The 27,101-nt window shown below is 35.8% G+C and overlaps 1 protein-coding gene across 4 annotated transcripts in view; it reads left to right on the plus strand.

The window, feature by feature from the left end:
* ANKRD12 (ankyrin repeat domain 12) overlaps positions 1-26,519 on the plus strand; it is a 122,346-nt gene extending 95,827 nt beyond the window's left edge. For 3 of the 4 annotated variants that reach the window (XM_028123916.2, XM_028123917.2, XM_028123919.2), the window contains 5 exons: positions 3,473-8,175; positions 15,692-15,790; positions 18,247-18,390; positions 21,140-21,235; positions 21,844-26,519. In XM_028123916.2, coding sequence (XP_027979717.1) covers positions 3,473-8,175; positions 15,692-15,790; positions 18,247-18,390; positions 21,140-21,235; positions 21,844-22,029 — 5,228 coding nt within the window. In that variant the 3' untranslated portion in view covers positions 22,030-26,519. The remainder of the gene's footprint in view (positions 1-3,472; positions 8,176-15,691; positions 15,791-18,246; positions 18,391-21,139; positions 21,236-21,843) is intronic. The other variant, XM_088019724.1, reaches the window with a different exon arrangement.
* Positions 26,520-27,101: the final 582 nt, after the last annotated feature.

The following is a 27,101-nucleotide window of genomic DNA, read 5'->3' on the forward strand; positions in this document are numbered from 1 at the left end:
GGCTTGATCTCACAACCCTGAGATCATGACCTAAGCCAAAATCAAGAGTCAGACACTTAACTAGCTGAACCACCCAACCTCCCCAAACATTAACATTTTTTAAAGGAAATTTCTGTCAGAAATAATTTGATATATGTTTTAAATACAAATTCAAATTTACTGATTAGATAATTGAAGACTAAAAGATTGGGACAAAATGGAGAAAAGCTATAATAGCCATGCCATTTGACTATAAGAATTTGAGGATTTAGAGTGTCTAGGTGATTTTCTCACTATAAGCGATCATCTCCTAAGAAAAGGCAAAAAAATCTTAATGAGAACAGCACAGGATTATTGCCACCATCTGCTGAGAACCACCCTGCAGTGGAGCAAGCCCACTGGGCACATGCAACTCAGTGACCAGAGCCAGGTTACAGTCCTGCACTGGAGTAATGCCACACTCCCACCATGGACATTAATTAGTGTCAAGCTAACTTTCTCACTTTAAAACTTACATTTTTATTTTCCCTTTTAAAAATGTAGTCTTTGAAAAAGAACCATAGGAAAAAAAGTATGTCTGGGTTGGAGAGCACTGCTTAATTACCTTCAGTTGATGAATCAGGAACACAAATGACAAATCTTATATCTCTCATCGTACACATATGTGTAATTCCCTTAAAGAATTTGCACTAAATCTTGAATGTGTATATTCAAGGTAAGCACTATGATATAATAAGCAAAACATACATGAGATTATATGTGTGGTATAATTTAAATAATGTATTAATATGCATAGACAAAAAGACCAGGAGAAAATAGGCTGAAGAAATTATTAAGTGACATTTACACAGGAGGAAATACAAATACATGGCAAAATGAGCCACACCAATAATCAAAAAAATAGTGATGCTATTTCATACCTATTAGTGAACTTTATATATAATATATATACAGTTGGCTCCACACCCAGCAAGGAGCCCAACACGAGGCTTAAACTCAACCCTGAGATCAAGACCTGAGCTGAGATCGAGAGCTGGACACTTAAGTGACTAAGCCACCCAGGCACCCCCCTATTAGTGAACTTTAAAAAAAAAAATTTTTTTTCCTAATGATAAAAATAATATATCTGTTATGCTAGGAATTTGGAAAATAGAGAAAAGTTTGAAAAAGAAAATAAAAGTCACCCGTAATTACTCCAGAAAAAGTTCAGCACAGATACTCTTTTTGATGAATTTCTCATTTCTTTTTTCATACACAAATTGACATATTGCTGTTTTCAAGTAACATGTACAAAAAATTTTTCTACATTAGATATCTATATCTTCAAATAATTGGAAACAACCTGAATGTTTAAATGACTTAAATGAGTACAGATTAACTCAATGTAATATGCAGCCTTTAAAAATAGTAATGAAGATTTAATTTCAGGAGAAAATGTGATCTGTTAAATGGAAAAAAGCCTTATGTAAAATGGTATACATGCTGTAATTGGATCTGCTTGTTTAGGTCACTGTTATTTCCATGCCCTGAAATCCCTGTACGTCTTTCTTGCCTTAGCTTTAGTGCCACTTCTTTGAGAATCCTGCTTTCCTTCTCTAGTTCTCCCAAGCAGACTGCTTCCCACGTACACCCTTTCGACCTAGTATCTATTGCCTTATTAGCTATTATCAGGTTGTATAACTGTTAAAGAGGCAGGACTGTCTTTTTATCTTATCACCACCTGGCACCTAACACTGTGTGCCTGGTGGGACAGAATAAATACTTATTGAAGTCTGATTCTTAGTGTAGAACTGAGGTTTTGTGGGATATACAAAGGAAAAAAATCATTCCTAATTTCCAATAAAAGTAATCATCTAAGGGGAGACAATATATATAGAATAATTATATGTAAATCATAAAGAATTAAGTCCTTGAAAACTACACATAAAGATAAGTTCTCAAGAGCAAATTATAAATAAAAAATTAACAATAGAAAATAACACCTCTTGTATAAGTAACATATTCTTGTAGTCACTTAATCAGGGACCAAAATAAACACTGCTTCCAAAATAGATGTTCCTTTTTGCAACATAAAGTTCTGTAGTTTGATACTATATATTGCAATATTGATAGCTGGGAATGGGGAGTATTTGCAACATCTGTACAAGCAGTTATAATTCCAGAAATGTTCTTTTTTATACCGTGTGTCAGTATAACCATATCACTCATTAGAATATTCCTCTTCTCCAAAAGTAAGATTGTGATCTCTCCAGAGCTCCTATACAGTGCCCAGTACCTTATAGACACCCTAAAATGCTGCTGGAATTTGAATTTTTATGTGAGAAGAGTATTTGGAGTCTAGATCAGTTTAGAGGAAGCTTACTATATTAAATTTACAATTTTAATAAACAATTTTAATAAATACTTAACAAATTTATCATTTTTATAGTGAGTATGCTGTTTCCTCCTTGGTCAGAGGCCTCAGTTTTCTTTACCTTTAGTTAGAAGCCTGAGTTTCTTTTCAGATTGAGTCCCAATGTATACAACATACATTTCAACTAAAAAAAGATGCCCACCCCCACCTAGGAAGAAGAAAAAAACCTTTTTCTTAAAAATGATATAAGGGGTGCCTGGCTGGCTCAGTCAGTGGAGCATGTGACTCTTGGGGTTGTGAGTTCGAGCCTCATGTTGGGTATAGAGATTACTTAAAAATAAAATCTTAAAAAAAGATGATATAATGAAATAGAATCTGGCAATGTTTTGGCTACATTTATACAGCTTGAATGCAATTAAATTTCCATGTACTTAAAAGTAATTTTTGATGCACTTAAAATGTAGAAATTGAGCCCATTACTTCCCCCCATTGTACTAGAGTGTATATTAGTGTCAGGTCTAATATCTGTTACAATCTTGATTATGTAATTGGGAGATACATGACTTTAATTTTTTTAAGCAGATAGTCATGTGTCTTGTATAGGCAAAACCATTCACCTTTATTTAAGTTACTATATGAGACTCACTTGATCCCTCATGATTTTATTCATAAAAATTCTGAAATCTATAAGACAGTAGGTGATATATACTTAATTAGTCCCTTTAAGTTAGTGGGTCTTCATCCTTTTTGCATCAGAGAATCTTCAGTATTCTTCAGGAAAAAAAAATGTACATATATGTAAAATTTTATATAACCAGTGTTTCCCCTGAATTCAGTCCTCTGGATTTTCTGCTTTATACTATACATTTTTATATCATGTATCTTGATATATGAATTCTGAATTCATTATACTGTGTGCTTTTAGAAGTGTCAAGGGATCTTATTATGAAGCAGATTCTTTATAAATGTTTCCCAAAATACTGTAGCAGAGTTCTTACATATTTTATTGTATTATTCACATATAATTCTGAAATTTTTTCTGAATTGAAATAGTTACTTTATATGCTATATTTTTCTCTCAGCCTTATTTTTCTGGCAGTTGTCTCTTGACCAACAACAGATTTTCTCTTCTTATTCTAGATTCTGAAGAGGCTCGGTCTGTAAATCCTTCCAGTGTTGATGAAAATATTGACTCTGAGACAGAGAAAGACTCTCTCATCTGTGAAAGTAAACAGATAATTCCCAGTAAAGCACCTCTTCCATCTGCTCTTGATGAATATGAGTTCAAAGATGATGATGATGAAGAAATAAATAAAATGATTGATGACAGACATATTCTTAGGAAAGAGCTACGAAAAGAGAATGAAGCTGAAGTAGAAAAGAATAGTTTATTTACAAAACAGGAGAAAGCTTTCTATCCCAAATCATTTAAAAGTAAAAAACAAAAGCCATCTAGAGTTTTGTATTCAAGTTCTGAAAGTTCAGATGAAGAAATTCTTCAGAATAAAAAGGTTTCTGGTCCATGTTCTGTCCCTGAAACATCAAATTCTGATACACAAACCAAAAAGGAATATGGAGTTTCAAATGAACACAAACAGAAAGGCAAAGTTAAAAGAAAATTAAAGAACCAGAACAAAAATAAAGAGAACCAAGAGCTGAAGCAAGAAAAAGAGGGGAAAGAAAATACCAGAGTAACAAACTTGACAGTTAATACTGCACTAGATTGCTCAGAAAAGACCAGAGAGGAGGGGAATTTTAGAAAATCTTTTAGCCCAAAAGATGATACTTCGTTACATTTATTTCATATCTCCACAGGTAAATCTCCTAAACATTCTTGTGGACTAAGTGAAAAGCAGTCAACACCACTAAAACAAGAACATACTAAAACATGTTTATCACCGGGAAGTTCTGAAATGTCATTACAGCCTGATCTTGTTCGGTATGATAATACAGAATCGGAATTCTTGCCAGAAAGTTCAAGTGTAAAATCTTGTAAGCATAAGGAAAAAAATAAACATCAGAAAGATTTCCACTTAGAATTTGGTGAAAAGTCAAATGCCAAAGTAAAGGATGAAGATCATAGTCCAACATTTGAAAATTCAGATTGCACACTGAAAAAAATGGATAAAGAGGGTAAAACATTAAAAAAGCATAAATTGAAACATAAAGAGAGGGAAAAAGAAAAGCATAAAAAAGAAATTGAAGGTGAAAAGGAAAAATACAAAAATAGAGATAGTGCTAAAGAGCTGCAGCGGAGTGTAGAATTTGACAGAGAATTTTGGAAAGAGAATTTTTTTAAAAGTGATGAGACTGAAGATCTGTTTTTAAATATGGAACATGAGTCCCTAACAGAAAAAAAATCAAAATTGGAAAAAAACATAAAAGATGATAAATCAACCAAGGAAAAGCATGTTTCAAAAGAGAGGAATTTCAAAGAAGAACGAGAGAGGATTAAAAAGGAAAGTGAGAAATCTTTCAGGGAAGAAAAAAAAGATTTAAAAGAAGAAAGAGAGAACATACCCATAGATAAAGAAACAGAATGCAGTTCTTTAGGAACAAATGCCAGTGAAGAATCTATAGGGTTACACTCAATGGAAAAGGAAACAGAGATGGAAAAACAAGAAAAGCATATAAAAGAAAATAAGGAAAAATCTGAGAGGCGGTTTCAAACTAAAGAAAAGGATGTTGAGAAGACTGAAAGAAAAAATTCTGAAAAAGAGAGGAAGATCAAACATGAGCATAAGTCAGAGAAAGACAAGTTAGATCTTACTGACTGTGTTGACAGAATAAAAGAAAAAGACAAGCTGTATTCACACCACACCGAGAGGTGCCATAAAGAAGGCGAGAAGATAAAAAATATGAACACCATGAAAAAAACTGATGACAGAGAGAAAAGTAGAGAAAAGATGGAGAGAAAACATGACAAGCCTGAAAAAGAGAGGCATCTAGCAGAAAGCAAAGAAAAGCATTTGATAGAAAAAAAACCCAAACAAGCAGACAATAGTGACTCTACTAAATCAGAAAAAAGCAAAAGTAAAGAAAAAGACAGGGAGGTAGATAAAAAGGAAAAATCTAGAGATAAAGAAGGCATAAATATAACTAATTCCAAACACTTCCAGGAAGAGAAGAAGTCAAGTATAGCAGACAGTAGTAAAGCACAACATGAGAAAACTTTATCCCTTAAAGAAAAAACAAAAGATGAACCTTTGAAAACCCCGGATGGGAAAGAGAAAGATAAAAAAGATAAAGATATAGACAGATACAAAGAACGAGACAAGCATAAGGATAAAATTCAACTAAATAGTTTACTCAAACTAAAAGCTGAAGCAGATAAGCCTAAACTTAAGTCCTCACCAGCATCAAAAGATACTCGACCTAAAGAAAAGAGGTTAGTGAATGATGATTTAATGCAGACAAGTTTTGAACGAATGCTAAGCCTTAAAGACCTAGAAATAGAGCAGTGGCACAAAAAACATAAAGAAAAAATTAAGCAAAAAGAAAAGGAGCGGTTGAGAAATCGTAATTGTTTAGAACTTAAAGTAAAAGATAAAGAAAAAATAAAGCATGCACTAGCTGAGTCCAAAAATAAAGAACTTACTAGGTCAAAGAGTTCAGAGTTGACTGATGCTTATACCAAGGAGAAACAGTCTAAAGATGCTGTAAGTAACAGATCACAATCTGTTGACACCAAAAATGTAACAAATTTAGGGAAGTCATCTTTTGTTTCAGATAATAGTTTAAACAGATCTCCTAGATCAGAAAGTGAAAAGCCAGGTCTCAGCTCCAGATCTGTATCCATGATCTCAGTTGCTAGTTCAGAAGATTCCTGCCATACTACAGTGACGACCCCCAGGCCTCCAGTTGAGTATGACTCTGACTTTATGTTAGAGGGTTCAGATTCCCAAATGTCCTTTTCCCAGTCACCTTTTTTGCCAGTTGCCAAATCTCCTGCCCTTCATGAAAGGGAATTAGATAGCTTGGCTGAACTTCCAGAGCGGATTAAACCACCATATACAAGCAGACTTCCAACATCCCATCTCCGATCATCTTCTGTAGAAGATGTTAAACTAGTTATAAATGAGGGGAGACCAACTGTAGAAGTTCGAAGATGTAGCATGCCATCTGTCATTTGTGAACATACAAAACAATTCCAAACAATATCAGAAGAAAGCAGTCAAGGTGGCTTAGCTGTGCCAAGAGATGTTTGTCCTTCTCCCAAATCTGAGGTGTCCTTAAATGTGTCTGAAAGAGAACTTTCAAATATGTCTAACATACATTCCAGTTTTGCAGCCTCTCCAACTAGATCTGTAAGCAGCAAATATATTTCAGCTGATATAAATGTTATCAAGAGTACTGCTCCAGTGGGCACTTTAATGGACAGTCCTGTGCATTTAGAACCATCTAATCAAGTTGGTGTGATCCAAAATAAATCATGGGAGATACCTTTTGACAGACTGGAGTCATTAAGCACCAGTGATTTGATCTGCCCAAATTCTAGTACACCCGATCAAGATTCTTCTCTTCAGGGTTTTTGTAATTCTGAAAACAAAATACTGAAAGAACAGAACACTGATTTTTTCCAGACTGAACTGCCAGGAAACTCTTGTGCTCAGGACCCGGTGTCCTTTCTGCCTTCACAACAACCTTGCTCTTTCCACAGCCAATCACTTTCAGATGCTGAATCTCTTTCTAAACATATGTCTATGTCATATGTTGCCAATCAAGAGCCGGGTATTTTACAACAGAAAAATGCAGTTCAAATTATCAATTCTGTTTTAGATCCTGATAATGAATCTACGAAAGAGATGGAGAATACTTTTGTCCTAACAGATGTTCAAAAGGCAGATGCCTTTGTCCCAGTGTACTCTGAAAGCACTGTTGAAGAAGCATCACCAAATTTTGAAAAGGTTAATACTTTACCTGTATTACCACCAGAAAAAGACTTTAGTGGAAGTGATGCTTCTTCCCAGCTAAATGCACATTACACATTTAGCAAACTAATGTATAAGTCTTCCAATGGCCATGAGGTTGAAAATAGCACATCTGATATTCAGGTTATTTCACATGAAAAAGAAAACAAACTGGAGAGTTTGGTCTTAACTCATTTGAATGATAAATGTGAGTCTGATTTATGTGAAATGAGTACAGGCATGCCAAAAGGAAACCTAAATGAACAAGGTAATCCAAAACATTGCCCTGAAGGTGAAAAGTGTTTGCTTTCCATTGATGATGAAGAATCACAACAAAGCACTTTATCAAGTGTGGAAAACCATTTGCAACAATCAGCTCAACCAGAGATGCATAAATATGGTCAAGTAGGTAAAGTAGAATTAGAAGAAAATGCTGAAGATGATAAAACTGAAAACCAAATCCCTCAGAGGATGACTAGAAACAAAGCAACTACAGTGACAAATCAAAGCAAACAGATTCTTGCTAGCTGTACACTATTATCAGAAAAAGACAGTGAATCATCATCTCCTAGAGGAAGAATAAGATTGACTGAAGAAGATGATCCTCAGATTCACCACCCACGGAAAAGGAAAGTGTCACGTGTACCTCAGCCTGTGCAAGTGAGTCCCTCTTTACTACAAGCAAAAGAGAAAACTCAGCAGTCTCTGGCGGCCGTTGTAGATTCTCTGAAACTAGATGAGATTCAGCCATACAGTTCAGAGAGAGCAAATCCATATTTCGAATACTTGCACATACGGAAAAAAATTGAAGAAAAGCGCAAATTGTTATGTAGTGTTATTCCTCAAGCACCCCAGTATTATGATGAATATGTGACATTTAATGGATCATACCTCCTGGATGGAAACCCCTTAAGCAAGATTTGCATTCCCACAGTGAGTAACATCACTTGATATTCATCTGCAATACTGTCCAGTAGAAGTATAATGCGAGTCACTTAATGTAGTTTTAATTTTTCTAGTAGCCACATTTTAAAAAGTAAAAAGAAACAGGTAAAATTAATTTTAACATTTTATTTAACCCAGTATATTCAAAATCCTATTTCAAAATACATCCGTGTAGAGAAATTATTTATGAGTGAGACATGTTTTTTATATATATATATATTTTTTTTGTACTAAGTATTGGAAATCTGTTGTACATAATAGTACATCTCAGTTCAAACTAAGTGTGGCTAACATTTTCAGTAAGTGTTCAATAGCCATGTGTGGCTAGTGGCTACCTTATCAGTCAGCGCTGTTCTACAGTATTTTCTTTTTCCTTACCTGTTTTTCCTTTGATCCCAAAAGAGGTATGCTTTTATTACTTTGAAAGGTAACTCATTTACATGTGCTTCTGAAACGGTCTTCTCTGGAGCTTTCCTCTGTTGAGCCACTTCTTGCTGGTATATTTTTAATTTTCTCTCTCTAGTGGGTGGATACCTATTGACAGACTGGAGTCATTAAGTCAAACATACCTCTTGACAGACTGGAGTCATTAAGTACCAGTGATTTGGTTCTCCTTCATCCTGGGGAGAAAAAAGTTATCCCGTGACTGTGCCATTTGTCAAGATCTCCCTCTGTCTTTCCTTTACCACTGCACTCTTGAAGAGTAGCCTATACCTGATGTTTTCTCTGTTCATCCCTTAAACCATATGCACCGGCACAGATCACCAGTGAGCTTGTAATGCCAGATTTGTTGGCCTCTTTTTCTTTCTACTTGATCTTCGTCACATTCGACATTGTAACTGTCTTGTTCATAAAATTTGCCCCTCGTTGGTTTCATGATGGTACTCTCTTCTGGTTCCCTTGCCTCAATGACTTATCTTTTTCTCTCTCTTTTAATGACTCCTCTACCCACCCTTTAAGCATCAGAGTTCTCTAGGAATCAGTTCTTCAGTCAACTTTTTGTCATTGTGGTCTTGGCTATTCCTATGGTTTCAGTACTCTTCCATATGCCAGTTTAGTCCCCCAGAATTCTTACCTAGCCATGTCATCTCTGTTGACCACCACAATCAGCTGTAGGTGCCTCCTGGGTAGCAGCATCTAAATGATCTGCGGATACTGGTCATAGGTTTAGTTCCCTAGGAAATGAACCCTGAGATTGTGTGCAAGAAGCTTATTGGTGGGTGCTGTCAGGAACAATACCTGTAACCGTGTGAAGGAACCACAGTTCAGCAGAGCAAGAAGTCAAACTGAAATGTAGTTGCAGCACTCATTTCATCTGAACCCACAGGAGCTCTGGATTGGGGTGGCCCTTCTGACAGGTAGCCTGCCTCCAGGGAGGGAACATGACCTTGGGCATACCAACTGTCTTTCCTTCCAGTGTTCCCATTGCCAGTTCCTTGAGAGGAACTTCATTGAGAGCTTTCAGCCTCCAACACTCCTAGGAGCTGGGGGTTGAGTGCCTCATTCGTGAAGGAGGAGTCTAACCATGCGCCAAGTATCCACTCCAGCCTCAGACTCCCAAAGACCAAAAGAAATGATTTATCTCTCACTCTCTCAGAAACAAATCTTTATTATTATTAGTGATGACGCCAGTAACCATTCTACCTTAGAACTCTCTCCATTAACTGTACCTTCTACCACCACCCTGTTTTAGGGCCCTCATCATCATCTCTCACTTAGAACATTGCAGCAACTTTGTCACTTCTTTTTTTCTACTCTTTCTGCAGAAGCATTCTCTTTTGTTGTGAAATGTATATCCTTTTTAAAACAGTAAAGCGGCGCCTGGCTGGCTGGTTCAAGTCAGAAGAGCATGCGACTCTTGATCTCAGGGTCGTGAGTTCGAGCTCCACGTTGGTTTAGAGATCGCTTAAATAATGAAACTTAAAAAAAAAAAAAAACTATTTCCCTACTTAAATATCTTAGCTGTGATTAGCTGGCTTCCCATTACCTACAGCTTAAAATCTACATCTAATTTTACCATAACCATTCATTTTATAATTTGACCCCAATCTGCTCTATCCCTCCAGCTTTATTTTCTCACGACTTCCAAACTCACCCAATAATTCAGCCATACTTAACTCACTTCTCAACAGAAATCTCTTGTTCACTACTTTTGGTACTTACTGCTGTTCCTTCTACCTAAAATACTGTTCTTGCCAGGCGTCGTTTTCTGTCCTCTTCCATGCCTTTGTTCCAGCTGTGTTGTCACCTCTGTGCAAAATCTTGTCAAAGCAGAATTGTTTGTGTCTTCCTCATGCCTTCACTATATCACAGTTAACTGCTCACATGTCTGCTCATAATCTGATTAAGGGCTAGGACACTATTTATCTCTTGTAGAATGAGTCCCAGATTTATCTCCAGCTGTGAATACACTACTGATTTCCATAACTGTTTCTAGCTGCTTCTGAACATCACCTGAGTGTCCCACAATATCTATATAATAATCAGGTACCAATACCAGGATAAAATAATTATCCAATGCCAAACCCGTTTATCCTATCTCAAAAGTGCTCTTTTTGCCCTCTGATTTAGTTACTGTCATTATCTGCTCTCTAATTTCCCAGGCTAGGAACCCAAAATTCAACCTCCATCTCTTCCCCTCTGCCTTCCCATCATATCAGTCACTAAGTCATGTTCATTCATCTCACTTCCTTTCCCCTCTCTCTCTTACCACTGCTGTGTACGGACCACATTAGCTCCATAGACTATTCATTCACATATGTGAATATTGCATAATCAGATATTCAAAGTATTGTATAAACAAATAATTCATAACCATGTGCTAAGCATTGTGCTAACTGGATATCAGAAACCAGCAAAACAGGCATTCTTCTGAACAGCTGCCATAGGTTCTATTCTAAACTCTTCTGTCACACTAGCCTTCTTACTGTCTAGGTGCCTAATACATAAGTCAGATCTGATTCTGTGACTACCTGGCTAAACATCTTTAGAGACTCCCAGTTTTCTATAGAAAAAGTCCCCATCATTGTCTACAGGTCCTCCCACACTTCTCTAAGGCTTGGCTATAGTTACTACCCTATTAACTGTATATGATGCTTCCCCGGGCTATTCTATACTGTTTCACATCATGCCTTTGTACATGTTCTTTTTTCAAAGCCTAGTTCAGAGAAGATCAAAAAGTTACAGGAAAGATGGTTTTTTAGTCCCACATCCACAGAATATATCTGATGCTAGAGCCTTTAAATCTTAAAAGACAGGGATTTTGCTATTTATTACTCTACTATTAATAAGCAGTAATAGATTTAAAAGAATAGAGTTGTAAATAAGTAAATTTGTTGTCCAAATTCTTTCAGCAAAATAATTTGTTAATAACTTAAAGAATATAAAGCCAATAGTTTTCTTGTTCCTTTGTTTCCCCTTAAAGGGTAAGAAGTTTTAACTGAAGTATGTTGTATTATAGGCTTGAAAAATGTAGGTAAAACTGTGAAGAACCCATTTAAGTTAAACTTTGTACAAGCTATTTCACTAAAAACAATTCTAATGAACCATATAAGGTTGCCTTTTTAGCGCTACCTATTGAAAGATGCATATATAGTATGACACACATATTTGTATATATGTTGTGTGGGCTTGTGTGTGCTTGTGTTTATTACCTTTTCTTATTCCTTCAAAGGTGATATAATGCAAGTTTAATTCCCTTGAATCCTGGAGATATAGCTTTGATTAATCAGAATTTAGTTATATCAAATATTGTTTCAGAAAGGGCTATAACTGGAGCTGAGAATTTTTTCTGAGTGTAGCAGGGAGTTTTTTGTTTGTTTTTAATGAGAATTATTAAAGAAACACACAGCACATACATAGTAGAAAGAGCAGTAGTTTCCAGGTAGTATACATAAGTTTGTCTGGATTTTTCTACAAACCAGCTGTGTGATCTTAAATAAGTCCTTCTCTGATTCTTAAGTTTCACATCCATAAAACAGTAATACCAACTCTACCTCAAAGCAAGTTGAAATACATGCCAGAACCCGTTAAAAACGTTAAAATATTGTATAGATTTAAGAGATTACCATTATTTTATCCAGCTCAAAATAACTTTAAGATTCATATTTATTAGAGCTAATATGCAAACGCCCATCTTTTGCTCATAAAAGGCTGTGCTTTTGAGCTTACTGGACTGAAACTCATTTGTTCAACACTTCATTTCAAAAAGGAATGAAAAACCAGAATAACAAAAATCACTTTTACACTACATTATTTTTAATAGTTTCCAATATGATTTTATCCATTTGTTTCCACTGTCAGCTAATTGTCATTTTATTGAATTACTCTCTCCACATTTGTGTGATCTATTTATAGAACCTGTTAGAAATGTAGTGAAACATCTCCAAAGTCAATTTAAGTGTTTGGTCTTCTAGCAGATATTTTTCTCATAATTTAAACAGAATGCTGCTGTTTTTCCAGAGGAAGTCAAAGGAAGAAAAAACTGTAGGTCAGGTTCCCAAAAGGCAAATGAACAGGGGGAGGATAAAAGAAAAAGACTTGTCACATCCTGGTATCTACTGTGGTTGCGAGTACCAGCACACAGAGTCCCTACAGTGGGATTCTAAGAGTGGATGACAGGAAGGAAGAACATCCAAGGGAAGCTGTCAAGAGATTTTATATTCTGGAGACTCCTGGGAGTCACAGATCTTAAAAGACAAACTCACAAACATGATTCACTTAAAGATAGATGGGGAAAACAGGAAAGGGAAAGTTTCCTCAGAAAGTCTCCATATATTCCTTTTTGGTGGTTTTACCATTTCTCTATACATTGATAGATGTTTCAGATTTCCAAATTTATGTATTCTGCCCAAACCTCTCTCAACTTCTTTTTTGCTAAATGGATATAGCTCCACTTGAATGTCTATGAGCTCCACAGAGTTAACATGTCAGCACTGAACTTAACCCAAAATCCTATTTCTCTTTTCTCCTGTCTGCTCTCCACTGCTGGATTAGCTCTTATCAGCCATTTGGTCCTCATGCTAAAGGACCCACAAGTCCTCCTCAGCTGCTCCCTCTCTTTTATCTTTAATCACTGTGTTTTTAGACCCCTTCCCTTCCTTTCCCTCCTCCTCCTCATACCAGGGTCACAGTGATTTGCTTCCTTAATTTCTTGCCTGTAGTCTTGTCCTCCTAATTATCTGTTCTGCAGCACAGCAGTGAGCTGTAAGATCTTTCAGTGGTTTCCCACCACATACAAAATTTACCCTAATATGTTATGCATAATATCTGTTCCACAGCGTGTAATTAAACACATGGGGATGATGGTGGCGCAAGGTGGGGAGTGCTCATGCTCAAATACGTTTGGGAAATGAAACACCGTTAATCTAAAAATAAGGTTTCTTTCTTCACTGCAGAACTTCTCAGAACCATTAAGTTTAATTTGTTAATTGTGAGACACCTAGGTAAGGATATATGTACAGTGTTTCCCAAACTTACTCATTCTTGGAACCATTTCCTGCAAGTCATCTTTATGAGCCCTATGTTCCGTGGAACACACTTTAAGAAAGCTAGGGGTGCCTAGGTGGCTCAGTTGGTTAAGCGTCTGCCTTTGACTCAGGTCATGATCCCGGGGTCCTGGCATCAAGCCCCACATTGGGCTCCTTGCTCAGCGAGGAGCCTGCTTCTCCCTCTGCCTCTGCCTGCTGCACCCCTTGCTTGTGCTCTCTCTCTCTCTCTCTCTTGCTATCTCTCCCTCTCTGTCAAATAAATAAAATGTTCAAAAAAATAAAATAAAGCTAGTCTAAAAAAAGAAAAGAAAGAAAAGCTGGTTTACGGAATAGACTACAACCTTTATTACTTTGCCCCTGCTGCTCTCCCCATCTTCATGTCCTACCATTCTTTCCCTCAAAGTTGATGTCCCAGGAATTCAACTTGTAGTTGTGTCCAGGCACCGTCCTGTCTCTTTGTTTTGTGCACTTGATCACACTGTCCTGTCTTCTGTGAATTATCTCCCTCTCTTCTTTCCCTTCTTTTTTCCCCACAACTCATTTCTCAACTCATGATTCTGGCTCTTCCTTTAAGATGTAACCTCAGGTATCACCCTCTCCAAGAAGCTTTCTCTGCCAGGCCCAAAGGAGTAGATACTCTTCCTCTGGGCATAAAGGAGGCCTTTAAGATTTTGGAAAACTTTAAAACACAGTAGCATTAAACTTCACTGTTACTCTTACTAATTTAAAGACGTTTATAAGGCACAGACATCTAACAATTGTATTACTGAAGTTAGAGGCCTGAAAAATAATCCACCCCAATAAGTTACTTGTCCTGTAGAATTTTCCACATTGATTCAACTGAGTGAATCCTTATGATGTTATTTAACATCTTTTTCAGTCCCCCATAATTCCTGTAAACTGTTTACTGATTATAAGTATAGAGTCCTGATTAGATCCAGGTTTGATTCTATGGCTAGAGCTTTTCATATATGGTGTATAATTCCTTCAGCCCCACGTCGAGAAGTACATAGAATCTGCTTGTCCCACCTTCTAAAGAATCAGAAGAGCCAACTGTTATTCTATGGTGCCAAAACATACTGTGATACCTTACTTTGCCCCAAACGCTGACAGTAGTTAGAAGCTAGTTGGGGGTGGAGGGAGGAATATAGATACTCCAAGGGGCAGAGGGAGAATATTAAGGGATCACAGATACCTCTGTATTAACTGTAGAGCAGTGCATAGATGGCATCTTCTTCCTTAACCTCCAGCATCTACCAGAAAGCAGTCCACTGTAAGAATCAAATTAGAGATGAACCAACCGTAAGATTTTTGGAGTATGGAAAGACAAAATGGGTTATCACCTGTAATAAAGAAGTTTGAAAACTACAAATCTATTAGAGGATAATTCCATCTTTTTATAAAAGACTTAATTCAGTAAATGTAAAACTCAGCACTTTAGCATTTGGTTTGTATCCTGTCTACAAAGAGACTTCATGTTTACTACACTAAGACTCAGACTACTATAACCTTTAGGACTGTTTGCTTGGTGTTTTTCTGTTTTTGTGAACCCTCCCTCAGTATATGAGCTGTCACTTACTGATGCTCTAAAATGTATCTCTGTAATAAGGAACTTCCTTAGTCCTTAGCCCTTCTAATTTGCTCTTTGAAATTTGCCACAGCAAATTTCAAAGAATTAAAACATTGGAGTTTATCGGTATGCTATGCTGTGTTTAGACCGTTGAAATTGAGAACAAGTTGTATAATTGTTACTGTATTATCTAATTCAGAGTACATCATAATTGATGTTTTCATTAAGTAATGGACTAAAAGGTTTAATTTTATAAGAATAGCCCATTTGCCCAGCTGGCTCAGTCAGAAGAGCATCCGCCTCTGGATCTTGAGGTCACGATTTTGAGCCACTTGTTGGGTGTAGAGATTACTTAAGTAAATAAAACTTTTTAAAAAATTAGGAATAGCCTATTGTTGTAAATAAAAACTAGTATTTTTAACTAATGTGTTTTTTTAAAAATTAGATTACACCACCACCTTCCCTGTCAGATCCACTTAAAGAGCTTTTTCGGCAACAGGAAGTTGTAAGAATGAAACTACGTTTGCAACACAGTATTGAAAGGGTAAGAAGTACTTAAATTTATGCTAAAAATTACTCTATTTTAACAATAGATTATAATGACTTACATTATATTTTATGTATATATGTATATATTTTATACACACACACACACACACACACACACACACACACAACTCTCTTAGGGGATTTTCCTTATTTAGAACCATTTTGGGAAATGCTTTGATTTTGTTATCTTGTACCTGTGTAGTTAGGGAATTTTTAAGCCTGTTTTAGGGTAGCTGTCCCTATGTTACAGTTCATGCTGAGTGTATTTTTGATGTATAAAAATCTCTAATAATTAATTTCTTGTTATTTGCTGAATTTGTGGAACTAAAACGGTGAATTCCTAGTTAGACAGTTGGATTTCTAGCTCATGCCCACTCTGCCTCTCCAAGAACTAATAACCCAGTCTCAGAAGACATTGTTTGAGAAGCTGTCCTCTAGAAGTGCAAAGACATAACATTAAGAATGGTGACCTAAAGTGGGATATCTACACTGTCACTTAAGCAGCATACCTCTGTTAGTTATTTTAGGGGAGGAAGTCTGACTTCAAATAATATATTTCTTTCTCATGTAGTGTTAAGGGATTTTTGGTTATTGCTCTTAATCTGTACACGACTATGGCTAATCTTTTAGGAAAACTTCTATTTTTTCTTAGTATCTGGTCAATTTTTTGGATATTTTATCATTTAAAGTCCCACCTTAAACTTGTACTTAATAAATCATAAGTGTTAGACTTACCTCTTCTGAGTGTCATTTGTCACATAAAATTTAAAAGATTAAATAGGACTGTGTGTGTTTTCACTAAATTATAAATACAGTAAAACTCTATACAGTAATACGTATTTGGATATAATGAGGCCTCCGTGCTCCAGTAGGGGAAGGATAAAGTTCTTGTCAAGTCGAGAGAGACTAGGGAATGTGGTGGGAAGGAGACCAGCCACATCTTTAATATTTTCTCAGCCTAGCCTGCCTGACAGAACCAACAAAATGATGGACATCTTATAATGGAAGGATTCCTAGACTCACTACCTATGTCCTTGAAGTTCTAACGAGCCATAGGTCCCAGGGTTGTCCCCACTGATGTTTAAGCCAAAGAAGACAGTTACCACCAGATGACACAAGTCTGTAACCAGTATCACCATGGGTTGGGATCTGTAGCTACACCCTAGGAATTCCCAGTCTGCTAAATGCAGAGGATTGCCTAGATGATTTCATTAACTTTATGATAGGATGAGTTTGCATATTATGTAATTGGAAGTATTGCACCCCAGTTAACACATTTTAAGACAGGATTATACTGCGATTGTCAGAGGTTTAAAATCAGCATCGAAGTACAGTGTTTGTTTCCATGAAAATATTCATTATAAAACAAGCTACCACCACCATGGCACACCACTTCACACCCATTAGAAAGGCTATAATTAAAAGATAATAAGTGTTGGCAAGGATGTGAAAAAATTGGAACCCTTATACATTGCTGATGGAAATGTAAAATGATACAACTGCTGTTAACAACTCAGCAGTTTCTCACCAGGTTAAACATAGAACTACCATATGACCTAGTAGCTCCACTCCTAGTTATTTACCTAAGAGAAACAGAAAATATGCATCCAAGCAACAACTTGAGCATGAATGTTCATAGCAGCGTTATTCATGATAGTACAAAGCTAGGAACAACCCAAAAGACCATCAACTGATGAATGGATAAATAAAATGTGGTGTATTTATACAGTGGAATATTATTCAGCCATAAAAAGGGGTGAAGTACTGATGCATGCTGCAACAGAGGTGAACCTTGAAAACAAGTGACATAAAAGAAGCCAGTTACAAAATACCACATGTTCCATGGGTCCATTTGTAAGAAAAGGTTCAGAGTAGGTAAATCCATAGAAATAAAAAGTAGAGTGTAGTGGTTGCCAGGGGAAGAGGAGGTATATGGGGCATGACTGGTGATAGAGTTTCTTTTTGGGGTGATGAAAATGTTCTGAAATTAGTGGTGATGGTTGAACATCTTGGTGAACATACTAAAAGCCACCATTGTACACTTGAAAACTTAATTTTTTTAAAAAGCCTGCCACTTTTGGAAAGAGAACATTTACTTACACTTTTAGAACACTTTGAGTTCTCAAGTCTCTGAAGCTTTCTGTGAAGAAGAAACTTATCTGCGGGGCACCTGGGTGGCTCCGTTGGTTAAGCATCTGCCTTCGGCTCAGGTCATGATATTGGGGTCCTGGGATCAAGCCCCATGTCGGGATCTCTGCTCGGTGGGGAGTCTGCTTGTCCCTCTCCCTCTGCGCCTCCCCCCGTCATGCTCATTCTGCTCTAATAAATAAAATGTTTTAAAAAAGAAAAAACTTTTGAGATTCAGGTTCTTTAGTACATTTTAAGTTATTTGAAAAAAACAGGTGATTGAAGTATTAATGGTTTTTTTTTTTCCATTCTTGCTTCATCTAGGAAAAACTCATTGTATCCAATGAACAGGAAGTTCTACGAGTTCATTACAGAGCTGCAAGAACATTGGCAAATCAAACACTACCATTTAGTGCGTGCACTGTGTTACTGGATGCAGAAGTGTACAGTGTGCCACTGGACGCTCAGGTAAAGTGCCACTGATACAGTTAAAATGTTCCTAAATACAACTTGGGTGCATTTGTAATCTATTTCCATAGAAGAAACTTGAATTCAGCAATCAGTAAAACTCAAAGGAGAAAAACAATTCTTGCAGAATAAAGTACTTCTAGATCACTTGATCTTTTTTCTAAAATCCTCTAAACATTAGGCTTATATTATAAAAGCTGATATTTACAAAACCAATATGTGTTTAGGATAGTGCCCTTTTACATAATTTGTAATTTGTTTCTAAAGTGGATGTTTGTACCTTCAAGCAACTGGAAAGCAACTGTAAGCTGGAAAACACTACAGGCAGATTGAATCTCTAGATTGTGGTGGTGCTAAAATAAGATCAAAACAAATAGTTTGATATTGTTTGATCTTGTTTTGATCTTGGATATGGCTGGAATAAAGAAATATAGTTGTGGGGGAAAAAAAAAACTGTAGCTATGTCTTGAATAAAGTTTACTGCCATATAGAAATTATTTGAATTCAGAACTAAATATATCAGTTGTCAGAATTTCTTGTGCCTCACAAACTAGAATGAAATTCATTGGTCATAGAGAGAATATAATGATTAAAGAGTATAAGCATGGACAGTGAAGGATTATCACACAGAAATACTAGGAAATGCTGTTTTAAGTCAGACAGACTAGAAACACAAAGGATATAGGGTGTTTTACAGAGAAAATTACTTAGTTCTCTCTCGGCTTTATTTTTCTCCTCTTTAAAAAAAAAAAAAAAGGGCCGGGGGGGTGGGTGCTGCCTGCATGGCTCAGTTGGTTAAGCGACTGCGGTCGGCTCAGCTCATGATCCTGGAGTCCCTGGATCGAGTCCCGCATCGGGCTCCCTGCTCAGCAGGGAGTCTGCTTCTCCCTCTGACCCTAACCCCTCTCATGTGCTCTCTCTCATTCTCTCTCTCTCTCAAATAAATAAAATCTTTAAAAGTATATTTAAAAAAAAAAAAGATTACATTAGATCAGTATATTTCAAACTTTAAGTCACCAACTGTTTTACCCAAATGAAAGTATTCAGAGATATTTGAAAAGGCTATTAAGAATAATAATAATTGGTTAGGGGGAGCCTGGGTGGTTCAGTCCGTTGAGCATCTGACTCTTGATTTTTACTCAGGTCATGATCTCAGGGTCATGAGATCAAGCCCTGCATTGGGCTCCATGCTGGGCACAGAGTCTGCTTAAGACTCTCTCTCCCTCTTCCTTTGCCCCTCCACCCCATTTGTATGCATACTCTTTCTCTAAAATATTAATAATAATAATTGGATCTTAAGAAAGAACTATTTGACTCTAAGGAAATAAACACTGGAAAGGCCACTGAGGGAATTTACATAATTCTCAGCTTTAAAGAATTTAAAGGGAAGAATGAATGGTTTTTAATAATGGAAATTAACAGCTTAACTAAAGGCTGGACTAGACAGTGTAATATCTTGAGATCTTTTCAAGTTCTGTGCAATTGTAGAGTACTGACATCAATTTGAGAACAATATAAATCAAGCTACAAGGAAAGTCTCTTGAAGACTTCTGGTTCACAGTGGTTGGGTATACATACCTTTTTATTTTGTCTTCCTTCCAAAACTCCCTGAAATGACAAAAGACATGTAAAAATAAAAACCAATCCATAGCAGAACTGGAAATCGAGACACAAAGCCACTGGACCACCACATGATGAAACTTCTGATGAGCATCTGTTGCCCCAGATAGATGATAAGGAGAACATCAAAAATAAGTGAAGTTTCCCAGTAAGCCCTTAGAATGATCCCCAAGTCAGAGACTGAAAGAAGATTAGGCCATGATCGGCCTAGTAATTAAAGGACGGAAGAACTTAATCCTTCACTTGAGGAAAACTGTGGAACTCTTACCCATCCTTTTACTCTGGCTTTAGAGTAGACACTGGTCTCTAAACTGAGTAGCAGGCTCCTATGAGAATAGCCTGCAAGGAATTTAAGGAAAAGGAAAATCTACCTTTCCTGGCTAAGGGCTTGGGTCATCCATTAGTCTAAGTTTCTCATCAGACCTCTTCCTTTTCAAAATAAACTTGTAATATTAAAAAGATCCAACAATAAAATTTTAAAGACTCAAGACATCTTATGGAGGACCAAGGAGGAAGTGATAATGGCTCAGAATGTGGGCATCTACGTGATGCCTGCATGGCACTTTGATGGTACTGGTGGTAATAGTAGTAATAGTAATTACAGCAGACATTTATTGGAATGAGTGCTGCCTGTATGCCCAAGCGTTCTGATGAGGACTTCAAAAACTTAATTCTCAAAACAAGATTAAAAGAGGTATTCATCCCACTTTACAGAATGGAAAATTGAGAAAGTACGTAATTAGTTCAAGATTACATAGTAAGACACAAAGCTGGCATTTGAATACAGCCTGTCTTCATTCCAAAACTGGTATTCTTAAGAATTGATACAGAATTTCTTTACGATCACTCCAAAATATTGGTCCTGGAAAAAATGTTGGCCTCAAAGCCCTGTAGCCCACCTTAACACTTTTTCTCCCTACATATGGTAAACATTAACATTAAAATTAAAATGAGACACAAAATCAATTTTAATAAGAAAGTTGTAGGCATAAAAAATTATATTTTTATCCTTTTTCAAGTTCCATCATTCTTTCCATTATTCCATCATACCATAAAAAGATATAATGGCATATAGGTTTTAAAGTGGGTTCTTGCATAGTATTCAGCTACTTTCGATGTTCTCTTTCAGTCTGATGACAGTAAAACTTCTGTGAGGGATCGCTTTAATGCAAGACAGTTCATGTCTTGGTTACAAGATGTGGATGATAAATTTGACAAACTAAAGGTATGTATGTTTAGAAGCTCAGTTTAACTGGATGCTTCCCTCTTAAACAGTGCAGCTCTGTTAGGAGTGACTAGGAAAGGAGATAGCCATTAGTCATGCGTCCTCGTGCCAGCTACAGTGGGAAAGTAAAGGAAAATAAAGAGCACAAGTCCATTTTTCAAGACCAGTGTAGAATGAAAGATGAAACTATCACAGAAGAAGCAGTTTCTGATGGGGATCTTTATGCTTACTGTCCAGTATCCAAGTCTGGTGATAGTTCTGACTTATGAAAGAATGGGTTAGAGCAATAAGGAAAGAATATATACTACAAATAAGGAAAATTATTTGGTTTGAGATTTTAAACCGTTTCAAAAATCACTTCTTAGATGTTGGTGATTCTTCTGATAGTTTGAAATCTCATTATTTGAAAGAGCAGTTTCAAATTAAAGTCTGTGAGGTCAGACAGTGGTGAAGTTGCAGATCCAGAAATAGTTGTCATATAGATACAGGGTAAAGCAGAAATGGGTGTGTCATTCAAAAACTTAATCACTAAAGAAACTGTGGATGAGATTAATTTTTAAAGCAGATTTAACAGAAAAATCAATTAACTCTTCTCTTCTTCTCAATAGACCTGTCTTTTAATGAGGCAACAACATGAAGCTGCAGCTTTAAATGCCGTCCAGAGATTAGAATGGCAGCTCAAACTCCAGGAACTTGATCCTGCCACCTATAAATCTATCAGCATTTATGAAATCCAGGAGTTTTATGTTCCCCTTGTTGATGTTAATGATGACTTTGAATTGACTCCTATATAGCAGCCATTCCTTCTGGTGATGTCGTCTTAAACTCATGTGGCTCAAGAGTATTAAACTGTGGAACACTGCCTTTTGAGAAAAATACTGATATTATGCCTTTACAGTTGTTAGTAAAGTTTGACTGAAGTTGGTTATGTAGTAAACACTGTCATTTTATGAAAAATGAAAAGAATTATTTTGGATCCTAGATCCAAACAGTTTCTAACTGAAATCTATTTATATTGGTGAGAGGTAACTATGGCATTAGAGCATGTTGGCAAACTGTGGTAGATATTTTGAAAGCTGAGAATCTGCTAACAGCACTGGAAGTTGTTAGCCCTCTTAAGTAACAAGATAACCACTAGTATTCAAATCTTTCAAGTTTCATTAAAATATATTGGTAAACTAAAAGGTTCAATTCCTACCAAATAGTTTCTAATGTGGAAGAAAAACTTGGCACAAAATTTCTTCAGTTTATTTTATCTGTAAATTAATTGTACAGTTTTCTTTTCAAAGTTTTAATATTGTCTTCCTTTTTAATAACTTATTTTATACATATTGTGCAGATGTAAATCTTGTAATTAATGGTCAAAATGTATACAAAGGGATTGGTAGTCAAAACATGTACAAAGAAATAATTGTAAAGCTGTTGTGTCTAATGTTTTATTGGACCAAAGTTGTGGTTTGTATGGAGTGTACTAGTAATGTGTTCAGGTAGCAAAACTTTCAAATAAGGCATGCATGTGTTTGAGTTAGCTTGTTTTCATTACCATAACTGTAAAGGTTGTGACTTAGTTGTATTGCATGTTTCCTATAATTTAACTCTCTCCATAGGCGATGCCTAAAGTAGTGTAGGGTGTTTCATGCCAGTCTCCTGGGATAGTTCCTATGACTCCACTATGTTGGACACATTATTTAGAATTAGTCATGCAAAGAAACAGCTCTTTTTTTCATCTCACAGTGGAACCTATTCCCCTTTCCCAAAATGCCTTTGAATGAAAATTCTGAAATTGTAAATGTCTATTTTAATACTCAAGTATGAAAGAATCTGTGAATATATGTAAATATGTTTAATAAATTTTATTGGTCATGTTAAATCATTGTAAAACTTTTTTACATTGCTTAAATATAATGTTTTAAGCTTAATAACCTTTGCACTTTTAAAATACAAACTGAGTACTGAAATCAAAAAGATATTCGGTAGTCAAAATAAGTACAAGAAACAGGCATATTCTGATCAATCTTCAATATTTATGAAAAATTGATTAATACGTATTTTTTCCTTGTATCAAGATGCAAAACATAATTTTCAGAATTTTATAATTAAGATTTGGTATGCTGTTTTTAATAAAATAATTAGCAATATACTTAGAAAAAATCCAGTTTCTCCTATAACATGAAGTAGATTAAATATTCAGGAATATTTCAGGTCTGAAATCTGCTAAACTTACTAAACATTTTTGAAAGGAAAATTAGGTTATATGTAAAATTGAACATAAGTATATGAGATAAAATTTATAGAACTTTCCACAGTACTTTCTTGAATTATAAAATAATGCTGGATATTTTTTATTCTGATAGAGAAAAGTAAAAAGAATATATGAGGAATAAAGTGACTTAAACTCAGCAAGCAAGTTGGACATCCCAGCTAATGGGAGAGAATGTAAAAATTGGAAGTTTTGGAGTGCAAAGGTATATATTAAGCTTAGGGATTTTTGAATTTTTACGTCAGTTTATATTTTAATTCATACTGTACTTGGCATGCGCAATAAAGCAGCACGTGTAAAAGATACACAGTGCAAGGACTTTATTATAATGGTTGGATGTAGTGTTCTTTAGAAATTTAGATGAGAGACTTGGGCCTTTTTTATTGGATAAATGGGGCCAAGAAAGGCAGGGTAGATTTTGAAGCACTGGTTTTGTTGAAGTTAAGTTTATTAAGGCTGGGAACATTAAAAGCTAATTTATAAAAGCAATACTTTTTAATATGGAAAAACTCAATGCAAATTTTGTTTATACTTTCGCCTAAAGATAAAAAACCAGATTATTGAACATTGGAGTCATAGAAAAATATGAGAGGGGTAAATTATACAGCATTTTGTTCTGAGGGTCCAACTGGAAAAGGAGGGGAAATCACTGTTTGGCCACACAGAACAAGCTGCAGAAGAGAAAAAGCAAGCAAGCAGGAATCTGGCATATTTTAGTTGTCCCAGCTTTTTAAGTACTAACCCTAGTTCTCCCTCTTCAATGGTACCTCAAGTTGCTGGAGCCTCTCTGCCATGATTCTGCTTCTGGAGATTTCCTTTAGTAAAGTGACTCAAAGCCAATCGGATAGCCTAAAAGAAAAGTGAATGCCTTCTCGGTGGAATTTATATATAAGTAGTTAAGAGCTTTTGATATTAAAGATATTCTAAAGCTCTGAAATGCTAGGAAAAACCTTGGAATGGGGTATATACCTAAAAAGATTTAGGGTTCTGAAAGAGAAATAAAGGATGGTTAGTTTAATCAGTGATTTTTTTTTAACTATTCAAATATCATGAACAAGATATACTAAATTGTACCTAAGGATTTGTATTTCTTTAAATCTTGTTCTAAATCATATCTGTTTAATAAATGACTAGTTGATATTTGTGCATGTTATTTAATAAAGAGTTATATTTTTATAGAAAAAAAATAAGAGTGAAATGTGTGCTAAGTGTTTTTTTACTTTCCACTCCCATGTGACTCTAAGCCAAACACCAGTGTTTACTTAGGCAGTAGCAAAATTACAGAAATACTCATTTTGGGGAAACAACCTCTGAAGAATAGCTCAACTCTATTCAGTAATGAGGTCTCAAAAATGAATATTAAATGTTAGACATGCTGCAAACTTCATAACCACAAAAATCTCAAAGACCCCATGAGGCTCATTTTAACTGACTTAATAATTATACACTTATTCTAGAAATTGAGTGCAGTGCTAAGTATGTATTTTTCTTAGTTATCCAGAAAGCTGGCAATATTTTTTATTCTATTTCTGGTATCCTGATACATAAACCCACAAAATTTTATATAGAAGAAATTGACTAAACTCATGAGATAGTCTTATCTTCTTGTATTTTAAAGAGAGCATTTTCATAATTTTTCTAAAAATCCCTTTCAAACATTTAAGGCGAAAAGATTGATACAAGAGTTACTGATCTTTGGAAAAGTTTGTGTGAAGTTTAATGGATTAAATATCTTGTAATTCATTTTCTTGGTGGCTTTCTTGACACTGTAATCTCCATTGTACCTAAAATGGAGTTACAAAGCCTCCACAGTAGCAGTTACCTGAAATATTTCCAGTCAGTAAAACCAGAGTTCATTAGAACAAAGGCAAATAAAGTTTAAATAATTCCCTTAATATGGTGAAAAAAGCATGTAGAATTATAAGTATTAGCATTAAAACAGTGAAAAATACATCTAGAATGACTTTTCCCAGTGATGAAATGTTAAATACTACACAGTATCTGCAAGTAATGTGAATTTTTTATACATGTGCATATCTCCATAAGAGTAGCATATAAAATTGGGCACCTGGGTGGCTCAGTCGGTTAAGCGACTGCCTTTGGCTCAGGTCATGATCCTGGAGTCCTGGGATCGAGTCCCGCATCGGGCTGCCTGCTCAGCAGGGAGTCTGCTTCTCCCTCCGACCCGCCCCCCTCTCATGTGCTCTCTCTCTCTCTCATTCTCGCTCTCTCAAATAAAAATCTTTTTAAAAAAAAGCATATAAAATTGTTTACCTAAAGATAAATGCCTTTGCTTGCATGGGGATCATTAGTTACACAGAATTTAAGATTATTTATGAAACACATTTATTTAACTCCGTGACTTTTTAAATGTTTAAAAAAAAAGCTATATGCCATATCAAAATACGAGTAGTCCAGGTAAAAAGCTTTTAGGTAGCCACCGTTTTCCCCACTTCTGAAGAAAATTTTGCTGTTAATAGAATGAAGCAAGCTTTTGCGGCATACGTTTAAAGATTAAAGAACAAGACCTGTGTGCCCATCACTCAGCTTAAGAGCTCATTATCAGTACCTTCTCCGTTTTTCTAAACTGGTTTAAATCCAGTTTAAGCAAACAAAAAGGCCAGTCCTAACAAATGTATACACTGTTACCATTGCCTGAATCGTGATTGTTTCCATCACCAAAGTTAGGCGTCCCCGCCACCAGGTTCCCCTTTGCAGTCAGTACTCCCCATTCCAGAAGCGACCACTGTGATGGTCCCATCTCTGTGTGTTACTTGTACCTGTTCTTGAACTTCATATAAATGGAATCAAGCAGTATATACTATTTTCTTGTGTCTACCTTCTTTCTCCCAACATAAGGTTTTGAAATTCATCCATGTCGCATATATCAGTAATATGTTCCATTTTATGAATGAGCAGTAGTATATTGTACAAAGTTGTTTATTCGTTCTCTTGTTGGTAGACATTTGGATTGTTTCCAATTTGGGAGCTGTTGTGAATAAAACCACTGTGAATCTGCAAGTACTTTTTTGTGGATATATTCTTTCATTCTTGCGTACATACCTTGGAGTACTAGGTCAGAGAGTATCGTTGTGTGTTTAGCTTTATTAGAAACTGACAATTCTCCAAAGTGGTTGTACTATTTTATACCCCTATCTCATGAGAGACCCAGTTGCTCTGAATCTTCATCAATATTTGGTGGTGTCAGTCTTCAGTTTTAGCAATTTTGGTGGATGTGTAATGGTATCTTGTGCCTTTAATTTACATTTTCCTGATGACTAATGAGATTGAACATTACTTTTCATACACATATTGACCATTTGTACATATTTTGTGAAATGTCCTCAAGTGTTTTGCTCATTTTTATTGGGTTGTCTTTATTCCTGATTGGTAGGAATTCTTTATATAGTCTGCATATAAGTCCTTTGGTCAGATACATTTGTTTGTCCTGATTGTTTTTACCTAGTCTGTGGCCTGCTTTTCCATTTTTTCTTAATGACTAGTTTCTGGAGTCCTAAAAGGACTTTGAGAGCTTTTGTTTCTGTGTTATATTAGTTGATATTTACCGAAGTAGAAATTAAAACAAAAACAATTTTAAATGTATTA

This window comes from Eumetopias jubatus, unplaced genomic scaffold, assembly GCF_037043125.1.
Source record: "Eumetopias jubatus isolate StellerSeaLion01/CBP00866 unplaced genomic scaffold, mEumJub1_p1.0 scaffold_16, whole genome shotgun sequence".
In the NCBI taxonomy this organism is placed as follows: domain Eukaryota; kingdom Metazoa; phylum Chordata; class Mammalia; order Carnivora; family Otariidae; genus Eumetopias; species Eumetopias jubatus.